Genomic DNA, 12,234 nt, shown 5'->3' with positions numbered 1-12,234 from the left:
TGGGAGCTTGCCGTGTGCAATTGGCTGCCGCGTTTCCTACATAATGATGGCGATTACATTGAGTTCCAATCATGAAATGCCGATTTTGTTCAACAAAAAAAAAAAACATCGAATTGCCAAGTTCAGTGCACGTCCTTCCCTTTGGTGAGAGAAGACAGACTCTTTCTGGGACATTTACACAATTGTTTTCTCTACGAAAATCCCTTCTGTAATTGTCTTCGGAATGAAGTGAGAGGGGAAATATTGCCTGCTGTCTGCTCGTAATAAAAATGACTTGCATTTAATTATCGCCTTTCACGACCACCAGCCGTCCCAAAGCGTTTTACAGCCAATGAAGTACTTTTGAAATGCGGTCACTGTTGTAATGTGGGAAACGCAACAGCCAAGTCAACACTTCTGAAAAGTGGCGTGCTACACATTATTCCCATTGACTAAGAACTTCAAAAGGAGTGGGAGAGGAGAAAGCACACCTCAACCTTGAATTGTGATGCCCCCATGGGTGAATAGCACGATGGCACTTGTCTAAACTCCCAGCAGCCAACACCTTCAGGAGAGATGGGGGAGGGAGGAAACCAGAGAGATACAGAAAAAACACAGAATGGAAGGAGGAGATATTTTTTCAGCTTGTTAACTTTGGCACTCTTCTTAACTTCACTAACAGGAAAAAGATGCCAAAGGCGAAACAACATGTCACTCAGGGTCGTTCTTATGTTTTTTCTGTTGCATGCAAAACTAAAGTGGGTGGGGGTGATACAAAGAACGTCATCTGATAAATCATGAGTAACAGGGATGACTCAACAAGCTGCTGTCACAACAGAACAAACAGAGTAGCACGCCCCCAGCACAGAACGGCTTCATTCTATTCCTTACACTGTACAAAGCTAAAAACAAATCAGCAGCAGCTAGTTTAAAAAAATCCTTGAAGCAGTTTGGGTGTGCAGCACCTCACCCAAATGCCGTACTGTATGTACGAGCCTAGTCAGCAGAATATTCAATGTCCACACCCACCGAGATCAGTGTACTCATCCCAGACCAGGGAAGCTGCAATCCTGCACTTCAACATGGCATGCTGCCCTATTGATACAAGCGATCGAGACAGGGAAGAGTCCTATATAAACCCTCAGAAGCAATCTATGCTGACACGGCTCCATTCGTTGGACTTTTAATTCATTAAGCGGGCATGAGAACACTGCTTAGCTGAATTTACCTGCCGGTTACCATACTGCCTGCACATATCAAAATCCAGGTACTGGTAGATGGAGAGAAGCCACGTCAAACCCCAACTACCAGTATTTAACAACTGAAAAGGACCAAGCTTCGGGAGCAGACCATATTTAAGTTCAGATTCTTCTGGCCTGGGGCGGGGGGGGGGGGGGGGGGGGGGGGGGGGGGAGAGAGAGAAAGAGATCGAGTTCGGGGCACAACATAGATGCTGAGATGATCTCGATGTGCGGGTCAGTGCGTGATATGAAAAGTGTGACAACTTCTAGCACAAGAACATAAGAATTAGGAGGAGTCGGCCATTCGAGCCTGCTCTGCCATTCAATAAGATCATGGCTGATCTTTGACCTCAACTCCACATTCCCACCCAATCCCTCGATTCCCCGAGAGTCCAAAAATCTATCCACCTCAGCCTTGAATATACTCAGCGACTGAGCATCCACAACCTTCAGGGGCAGAGAATTCCAAAGATTCACAGCCCTCGGAGTTTCTTCACTAAGGATTTGGCTCCATAGAAACAGAAAAATAGGAGCAGGAGTCGGCCATTTGGCCCTTCGAGCCTGCTCCACCACTCAATATGATCATGGCTGATCCTCTATCTCAATAATCATATTCCCGATCTCTCCCCATACCCCTTGATGCCTTTTGTGTCTCGAAATCTATCTATCTCCTTCTTAAATATATTCAGTGACTTGACCTCCACAGCCCTCTGGGGTAGAGAATTCCACAGGTTCACCACCTTGTGTGTGAAGAAATTTCTCCTCATCTCGGTCCTAAATGTCCTACCCAGTATCCCGAGACTGTGGCCCCTCGTCCTCGACCCCCCCCAGCCAGATGAAACATCCTCCCTGCATCCAGTCTGTCTAGCCCTGTCAGAATTTTATACGTTTCAATAAGATCCCCTCTCATTCTTCTAAACTCTAGTGAATACAGGCCTAGTTGACCCAATCTCTCCTCATACGACAGTCCTGCCATCCGAGATGAGGAGAAATTTCTTCACACACAAGGTGGTGAACCTAAAAAGGTGACTCAACCGTGGATAACGAGGGAAATTAGGGACAGCATAAAATCAAAAAAAGCACCAGACCGGAAGATTGGGGGCAGTACAGGATACAGCAAAAGAGGACAAAGGGATTAATCAGGAAGGGGAAAATAGAATACGAAAGTAAACTTGCAGCAAACATAAAGACAGACTGCAAAAGCTTTTATCGGTATATCAGGAGGAAAAGACTGGTAAAATCCCAAGTCGGTCCCTTGCAGTCCAATTCGGGAGAATATATAATGGAGAATAAGGAAATGGCAGACCAATTAAACTCATACTTTGGTTCTGTATTCACAAAGGAGGACACAAATAACCTCCCAGGAATATCGGCAAACATAGGGACTAATGAGAGGGAGGAGCTGACAGAAATTAGTATCTCTAGGGATATGGTGTTGGGTAAGTTGAGGGGACTGAAGGCCGACAAATCCCCGGGGCCTGATAAACTACATCCTAGGGTACTTAAGGAGGTGGCCCTGGAGATAGCAGATGCTCTAAGGATCATCTTCCGGAACTCCATTGACTCGGGAACAGTACCCGTGGATTGGAGGGTAGCTAATGTTACCCCAATATTTAAAAAGGGGGGTAGAGAGAAAGCAGGGAATTATAGACCAGTAAGCCTTACATCGGTTGTGGGCAAAATGCTAGAGTCCATTATTAAGGATAAAATAGCGGAGCACTTGACAAATGGGGAAAGGATCGGACAGAGTCAACATGGATTTACAAAGGGTAAATCGTGTTTGACTAATCTGCTGGAATTTTTTGAGGAAGTAACTGGTAAAATAGATGGGGGAGAGCCAGTGGATGTGGTGTACCTTGACTTCCAGAAAGCCTTCGATAAGGTTCCACACAAAAGATTATCATGCAAAATTAAGGCTCATGGAATTGGGGGCAAAGTATTAACGTGGATAGAGAACTGGCTGGCGGATAGAAAACAGAGAGTTGGAATAAACGGCTCGTTTTCGGAGTGGCAGGCAGTGACCAGCGGGGTGCCGCAAGGATCTGTCCTGGGACCCCAGCTGTTCACAATATATATAAATGATCTGGATCAGGGAATTGGATGCAATATTTCCAAATTCGCTGACGACACTAAACTAGGAGGAGGGGTGGGCTCTGATGAGGATGTCAGGAGGCTACAGTGCGATTTGGACAGGTTGGGGGAATGGGCGGATACGTGGCAGATGCACTATAATGTGGATAAATGCGAGGTTATCCACTTTGGGGGTAAAAACAGGAGGGTAGATTATTATCTAAATGGCATTAGACTGGGAGATGGGGAAGTGCAGAGGGACCTGGGTGTTCTTGTGCACCAGTCACTGAAGGAGAGCATGCAGGTGCAACAGGCGATTAAGAAGGCAAATGGTATGTTGGCCTTCATATCAAGGGGGTTCGAGTATAGGAATAGGGATACCTTACTACAGCTGTACAAGGTGCTGGTGAGACCGCATCTGGAGTATTGTGTACAGTTTTGGTCGCCCCATCTGCGGAAGGATGTTCTTGCCATGGAAAGAGTGCAACGGCGATTCACCAGGCTGATACCTGGAATGGCGGGAATGACCTACGAAGAGAGATTAAATAGTTTGGGCTTGTACTCACTGGAGTTTAGAAGATTGAGAGGGGATCTCATCGAAACATATAAAATTATGGCAGGCCTGGACAGGCTGAATTCAGAGAGAATGTTTCCAATGGCCGGGGAGCACAGAACCAGGGGCCACAGTCTAAAAATAGCAGGCAAATCATTTAAAACAGAGATGAGGAAAAATTTCTTCACTCAAAGAGTGGTGAGCCTGTGGAATTCCCTGCCACAGAGGGCTGTGAAGGCTAATTCAATAAATACTTTCAAGAGAGAATTGGATATATTTCTGAAGGCTAAGGGGATTAAGGGTTACGGAGAAAAGGCGGGGACGGGGTACTGAACTGGTAAGATCAGCTATGATCTCAGACGAAGATCAGCCATGATCTCATTGAATGGCGGAGCAGGCTCGAAGGGCCAAATGGCCTACTCCTGTTCCTATCTCTATGTTTCTATGAATCAGTCTGGTGAACCTTCGCTGCACTCCCTCTATGGCAAGTATATCCTTTCTTAGGTAAGGAGACCAAAACTGCACACAGTACTCCAGGTGTGGTCTCACCAAGGCCCTGTATAACTGTAGTAAGACATCCTTGCTCCTGTACTCAAATCCTCTTGCAATGAAGGCCAACATACCATTCGCCTTCCTAACTGCTTGCTGCACCTGCATGTTTGCTTTCAGTGACTGGTGTACAAGGACACCCAGGTCCCTTTGTACATCAGCATTTCCCAATCTATCACCATTTAAATAATACTCTGCCTTTCTGTTTTTCCTGTCCATTTGAGGAGGGGGAAGGTGCAGTTACATACGAGCAAATTTGAACATCCTAGAAAAATACTACATGGGTATTTTAACAGAGTACTTGTAGCAGGGAGACAGTGGCACTAGGGAGGTAAGCAAGCGGCGGTACAGTTTACACATATACAGAGCAGAGTGACCTGAAGATGTATGCATTATTCATTTGTTAGACTAACATTCATACTCTACTTACTGCAAACGGAAGACTGCCCACACAAACTGGCAGCAGAATTAAGGACAGCTCCCAACTTTACTCTTGGCATTCACTGCTAGTGTTCAGCTGGTCAGTCATTGGGTTTATGTAGGTCATGAATCCGGTCTACTGCCGGTGACTCCCCAGGAGTGCCTAGATCTCGGCACAAGAGGCCAAACAATCCTTCCACTCAACCCACACAATTCCTTTCAAAATGCAAGTACAGTAGCTCTAAGCATGCCCTTGCAAACACTTGAAAAGCACTCAGTAAATGAGTTTTGAGAGATTGGAAACACACTTAATATACATATACAAGACTGCAGAGTCACTACTCTGCATTTCAACATTACATATATATCCAATATTACAGGAGCAAAAATCACTTCAGCCAGCTATTATTTAATATCCTGAAATATCCTCATTATGCAGCAATGCCTCAGTACAAACTTTTAAAATTAATTATATGTTTCCTAATAAAACAAGACAGCAGACAACTTGCATTTATATCGCATATTTAAAGTAGAAAAACGCTTCCAAAGTGCTTTACAGTGGCGTATTAATAAAAACAAAATCAATACCCAATTAAAGGAGGATCTATTAGGATGGGTGACCAAAAGCTTGATCAAAGAGATGCGATTTAAAGGAACATCTTAAAGGAGAGGGAGTTGAAAAGAGGGAGAGGAGAAAGCTGCAGAGTGTAGGGCCTAGGCGGTGAAGGCATGGCTACGAGTGGTGGGCGAAGGGAGGGGATGCACGAGGACAGAATCAGAGGAACAGAGAGGGGCTGTGGGAGGTTAGAGAGCGCGAAGGGGCAAGGCCATGAAGGGATTTAAACACGAGGTTGAGAAATAGCCAATAGAGTTCAGCATGGGCTGAGGTGATGGCCGAGTGGGACTTGCGTGGGTTGGCATACAGGCTGCAGGGTGCTGGAGTGGAGGTTTGTATGCTGTCCAGAAGAGCATTGGAATAGCCAAGTCTGGAAGTGACAAATGATGCAACCGTACATTTCTCTTAATAGAGTTTAAAATAACACACAAACGTGACCAACCTGGATGACATTTGCCCCTTGGACCAGTCAGGAGAACCAACACAGCGCGTGTCACAGGGTGGACGCTGCATTTCCCCAATGAAGCATTCATTCTCTCGAGGGGAGATGCCTTCGGGAAACCCAAGCCCCCACAATGGGTGTGCGAGCAGAGAGTTATTTCAGAGTTCAAATACAGGAAACTTTTTTTTTATCCGGCACCGACGGGACCGACGTGGTGCCGGTTCATCAAAAATTCTGGATAACCGAAAGCTATAGTAAAAGATACGAGAGCTGAGAGCTCTGTATAAAGCAACAAACCCTGTTGCTTAGCAACAGGTGCAGAACAATGGCCACAAGTTCCAAGTGTCTCTGTAGCTTAGCAACAGCCACACCCAAATTGCACAGCAACAGATCGAGGAAGGCAAGTAATATGAAGTAAAACTTACCTGAACCTACTCCTGAATTTTACCGGTTAACCGAGATTTCCGGTTATTTAGGTGCCGGCAAATCGAAAGTTTCCTGTACCACTTTCTGTGCCACCACACAATAGGCAGAACTGTAACAGCAAGTTGTGTTTGAATCATGGGATTCAGTTAAAAACAGGAGACCAACGCCCACTCACTAGTACCTCAGGCAAGCACTCCTGGCTGGCCTCCCACATTCTACCCTACGTGACTCCAAAACTCGCTGCCCATGTCCTAACTCGCACCAAGTCCCGTTCACCCATCTCCCCTGTGCTCGCTGACCTACATTGGCTCCCGGTTAAGCAACGCCTCGATTTCAAAATTCTCATCCTTGTTTTCAAATCCCTCCATGGCCTCGGCCCTCCCTACCTCTAAACTCCTGCAGCCCCACAACCCCCCACCCCGAGATATCTGCACTCCTCTAATTCTGCTCTCGAGCATCCCTGATTATAAATCGCTCAATCATTGGCGGCCGTGCCTTCTGTTGCCTAGGTCCTAAGCTCTGGAATTCCCTCCCTAAACCTCTCCGCCTCTCTTCCCTCCTTTAAGACGCTCCTTAAAATCTACCTCTTTGACCAAGCTTTCGGTCACCTGCCCTAATTTCTCCTTATGTGGCTCGGTGTCAAATGTTTTGTTTTAGAACACTCCTGTGCAGCGCCTTGGGACGTTTTACTACATTAAAGGCGCTATAGAAATACAAGTTGTTGTTGGAATTCAGCCTCAGCACTTGCCCAACAATCATCTGCTCACCAGGCTGGCCGCTGAAAAAGGGCTGTCCCGCTAATGATGTCGCAAGCTGAATTTCAGCCACATCATCCAGGAAACCTCAATCATTTAAATTGAAACAGATCACAGGGAGGAGAGAAACACTTTGGTGCCGATTTTGCACTAAAAATAAACTTGCTTCAGGAAGAGGTTTCAATGCGCATGTTAAGTCTGAGGCTTCGCTTTTTGCTGGATCACTCGCAGTACAAAGATGATGATTCATACGGTCCCAAGACATATGGAAAGCATACACCCAACACCCACAGAACTATATTAAGCTGCAGATGAGCAGACAGCAGACAATATTCCCTCCCTCTCTCTCTCTGCATGCCTAAAACAACTTGCATTTATGTAGTGCCTTTAACACAGGAAATTAGCCCAAGCTGATTCACAGATGCGTTAACAAAATTTGACACCGAGCCACATAAGGAGATTAGGACAGATGATCTCTTACATCCACCCGAGGGGGCAGACGGGGCAACAACAACTTGTATTTACATAGCGCCTTTGAGGTAGTAAAACGTCTCAAGGAGCTGCAGAGGAGTATTTTAAGACAAAAAATTTGACACCGATCCACATGAGGAGAAATTAGGGCAGGTGACAAGAGGTAGGTTTTAAGGAGTGTCTTAAAGGAAGAGAGAGAGAGAGAGAGGCGGAGAGGTTTAGGGAGGGAATTCGAGAGCTTAGGACCTCGGCAGCTGAAGGCACGGCCACCAATGGTAGAGCTATGGAAATCGGGGATGGTCAAGATGCCAGAATTGGAGGAGCGCAGAGATCTTGAAGGGTTGCAGGGCTGGAGGAGGTTACCGAGATAGGGCCGAGGCAAGGGATTCAAAGGATGAGAACTTTAAAATTGAGGGGTTGCTGGACCGGGAGCCAATTTAGGTCAGCGAGCAGAGCGAAAACAATTACAGAAGACATTTTCGTAGAGAAAACGGCACAAATATCCCAGGAAGAGCCCGTCTTCTCTCAACAAAAGAACGTGCACTGAACATGGCAACTCAATTTTTTTTTGAACAAAAATCAGCATTTCATGATTAGAACACAATGTAATCACCATTATGTAGGAAATGCAGCAGACAATTGCACACAGCAAGCTCCCACAATGAGATAAATAACCAGTTAATCGGGGGGGAGGGTTTAAGGTGGTGACGAGGTATTAATTTTGCCGGGACATTGGGAAAAACTCCCCTTTGCTTCTTCAAATAGTGCTGTGGGATCTGTTACGCCCACCTTAAACAAATCAATTGACAGGGAAGATAACAAAAAGCTCTCTCTGCCTCCAACGGAAAAGATACCTCCGCGATATCTATAGACCCTTTTACAATTCAAAGATGCACGAATGATGCAAACACTCATCCAGGCCAGAATTCAACTGTTTAAGGCAGGCCACGAGTAATTACTATTATCATTCTCATCAGAAGCCAGCAATGAGCGAGAAACCATCACACTGTGCTCTGAACTGCTCAACTGAAGCATAAACATGATGTGGGCCATCATCACCAGGCAATCACAGTCACTCGCTGGGAACAGACCAGTTCATCCCAGATCCTTCTGGTTGTCAGGGAGAAGGTTAGGAGCAAGAGTCACAACGCTGACACAGTTTGCAAACTCACTTTATCTGACGGGGGCTGTGCCTATTTTACTTTAAAGAGTCAGGACAATTTTAAATCGGAGCAAATGTCATGCCAAATGAGCAAACCCGCCTAACGTGTGGTCTGGACAGTCTGGTTTTCAGAATGGCTGTCTGGAAAATTCCAAAAATATCCACTTTACCAAAACAAAAATATCCAGTGAAGTCTTTTTTTTGCAGCATTGTGGCATCTATGGGGGGTCCCAGAAGCATTTTTGTATCACCTTGCCACTCTGGAAGTCCTTACGACACCCTATTTTAATACAGTCCATAACCAGCCAGGTACTGAGCCCGCCTGGAGTGCTACTTTCATCTCATTTCCATTCATTGCGTCATATGGGAAGGAGGCAGCAGCAGCAGAAGCAGAACAGTTGGAATATTTATACCACACTTTGCAACACTGAGATTATACATGTTTAATTTGGATACCATTTCTTGTGAAATTAAAAGCATGCCATTCATTAAAAATAACTTCTGCCACTGAGGAATTATGTCAAAGTCTAGTCAAAGGCTGTGGATGTTGGGGGCCAATTGAAATTTTCAAGACCTGAGATCGATAAGACTTTTGTTGGTTAAGGGCATCAAGGGACATGGAGCGAAGGTGGGTAAATGGGTTTGAGGTACAGATCAGCCACGATTAAACTGAAGGGATCAAGGGATATGGGGAGAAGGCAGGGACAGGGCACTGAGTTTGGATGATCAGCCATGATCTTATTGAATGGCGGAGCAGGCTCGAGGGGCCGAATGGCCTACTCCTGCTCCTATCTTCTATGTTTCCAAGTAACAAGCTCGAGGAGCTGAATGGTCACGGGGTTGAGAGAGTGTGAAGTATGACAACTTTCTGCTCCTGGAGTATTTATAGGAATATATTTCTATCTTTCTCAGGTGGAAATTTTAGGGAATGCCAAGGAAGAAGGTGAAAGATAAATAACGTTGCAATTTCAGACATATTCTGGAGTTGTATTTGATTTACTTTGGGGAGAAATTTGCCAGGTTAAATATACTGGGTAGAATTGACAACACTAGATTATAGGAATAGCCTTTTCTCCTTCCTTACATTCTGTTTTGGATAAGTGATGTGGTGCTACAGGCCAGCTCATGAGTTTCCACAGTGTAGCATGATTTGCTACCCCCAATATCACAATTTTGCATAAGCAGTCTGAAAGGCAGAGGAGATACCAGTGTCTGGCCAGACATGAGCATCAAACCACTTACCTTACCCGATAAAGAAATTAAAAGCATTCTATGAAGATTGTGTCTTTAAGGTTTTGCTAATCGCATATTTTCTTTTGCATTTTAAGGATTATTTTTTCATCTTCATTCCTCTTGATTATTTTAATTTGGCTGGTATTTCCCCCCCAGTGTAGCACGATTTAAAATAAAAAGGGGCCTATTTTATTTTGATTTTTAATTTGATGCTTTTAAGTTGTTTTTTTAAATCTTAAATTTAAGTGCAATTTTTGTTTTACTTCTCAGTGTATTATATTTGTTTAAATTTCATCTAGATTTTAGCTTTGATTTTTTTTTAAAGGAGTTTTATTTTAATTATCTTTAATTTTCATTATGAAGTACATTGAGTTTGGATTTATTTTTAAAAATGAGTTTAGCTTTACATACAAGTTGAATTTGATTAAAAGGAGAGTTGTTTTGTGCACAATTGGAGTGAGTTCTGTTTTGTGCTTGAGTTTTAATTACAAATTTAAGTTTTTTTAAAAAGAAATTGAGTTTTGTTTTAATTATTTTAATGTATTTTTATAATGAGTTTTATTTAACATGCCAGATGCAATGTTATTGTATATTAAATTGTTTTAGCAGTGTCCTGGGCCATATTTATCCCTCAATCAACATCACTAAAAACAGTTTACCCAGTCATTATCACATTGCTGTTTGTGGGAGCTTGCTGTGTTTCCCACATTTACAACAGTGACTACTTCAAAAAACACTTCATTGGCTGGAAAGCACTTTGCCGACGTCCAGAGGTAAATGAAAGGCGCTATAGAAATGCAAGTCTTTCTTTTCCTTTCTGATATTATATATCGTTTTAGTTGATTATATTTAGAGTTCAGGTTGAGTTTTTTTGATATTTTTAATTGATATTGAGTTGCTATTATTGTTAGTTGAGATTATTGAGTTGAGATAGTTAGTTGAGATTATTGAGTTGAGATAGTTAGTTGAGATTATTGAGTTGAGATAGTTAGTTGAGATTATTGAGTTGAGATAGTTAGTTGAGATTATTGAGTTGAGATAGTTAGTTGAGATTAGAGTTGATATAGATTGCTTTAGTTCAGATGATATTTTGCTTCAGTTGATTGTATTGCTAGTTGAGATTATTGAGTTGATATAGTTAGTTGAGATTATTGTTGAGCTTGTTAGTTGAGATTATTGAGTTGTTAGAGTTGCTATCATTGAGCTGCGAGTCTCTCGGTACCTCTCTTGTTTTTGGTGCCGTGTTGCCGGGCGGTGAGCAGCTCCTGCTCGATCTTCTTCTCCAGGAACTCCTGCTTCTTTGTCAGCAGCTCCTCGGTGTCCCGCAGCCGCTGGATGGCCTCCTGTGGGCTCGGCCCTTTGCCCGCCTTGCCCGCCGTCCCGAACAGCTTGCCGAACAGGCTCATCGTGAGAGCCGTGCGCCGGCACTTGGCCCGCTTCTCCCGCTGCTGCCCGGGCCGGACTGACTGACTGACCGGCTGCTCGCACACTCTCTCTCCCCCGGGCCGCGATAACCCGAGTCCCCCGCCCCTCACACTCGGCGCCGCCGCCGCCTCACTCGCAGGCCCGGCGCCAGGCCGTGACGCAATGATGCCCACCGCACGTCTCCGCCCCGTGACGCAATGACGCCCACCGCACGTCTCCGCCCCGTGACGCAATGACGCCCACCGCACGTCTCCGCCCCGTGACGCAATGACGCCCACCGCACGTCACCGCCCCGTGACGTAATGATGCTCTCTGCCCGATGACGTAATGATGCCCGCAGCATGTTAAAGGTGTGGGACAGTCCCGCCCCGCCCCTCCGATTTCCCGCCTGCGACAAATATTCCATAAAGTTCTCCTCTTTCTTCTTAGGCAGTCCCTCGGGAACCGAGGATGACTTGCTTCCACATTAAAAATGAGTTCTCAGGTGACTGATGAATCCAAGGTGGGACCTACAGTCTCTGTCACAGGTGGGGCAGACGGTGGTTGAAGGGGTGGGTGGGTGGGGTGCTTGGGTTGACGTGTGCTCCTTGCGCTCTTTGTGCTTGGCTTCCGCTTGCTCCCGGCAAAGAGACTCGAGGTGTTCGGCGCCTTCCCGGATGCTTCTCCTCCACTTTGTGTGGTCTTGGGCCAGGGATTCCCAGGTGTCGGTGGGGATGTTGCACTTTTTCAAGGAGGCTTTGAGGGTGTCCTTGAAGCGTTTCCTCTGCCCGCCTGGGGCTCTCTTGCCGTGCTGGAGCTCCGAGTAGAGCGCTTGTTTTGGGAGTCTCGTATCGGGCATGCAGACAATGTGACCCGTCCATCGGAGCTGATCGAGCGTGGTCAGAGCTTCGAT

At 45.4% G+C, this 12,234-nt stretch overlaps 1 protein-coding gene across 1 annotated transcript in view; it reads right to left on the bottom strand.

The window, feature by feature from the left end:
* The window catches only part of chmp4ba (charged multivesicular body protein 4Ba), a 46,904-nt gene extending 35,394 nt beyond the window's left edge, over positions 1–11,510 (bottom strand). Inside the window, exon 1 of the mRNA XM_086005854.1 lies at positions 11,140–11,510. Coding sequence (XP_085861980.1) covers positions 11,140–11,323 — 184 coding nt within the window. The 5' untranslated portion in view covers positions 11,324–11,510. The remainder of the gene's footprint in view (positions 1–11,139) is intronic.
* Positions 11,511–12,234: the final 724 nt, after the last annotated feature.

This window comes from Somniosus microcephalus, chromosome 13 (genome assembly GCF_052327205.1).
Source record: "Somniosus microcephalus isolate GS21.2 chromosome 13, FLI_Smic_1.0, whole genome shotgun sequence".
In the NCBI taxonomy this organism is placed as follows: domain Eukaryota; kingdom Metazoa; phylum Chordata; class Chondrichthyes; order Squaliformes; family Somniosidae; genus Somniosus; species Somniosus microcephalus.
The sequence above is the reverse complement of the archived record's forward strand: the minus strand, read 5'-3'. Positions and strand labels throughout refer to the sequence as shown.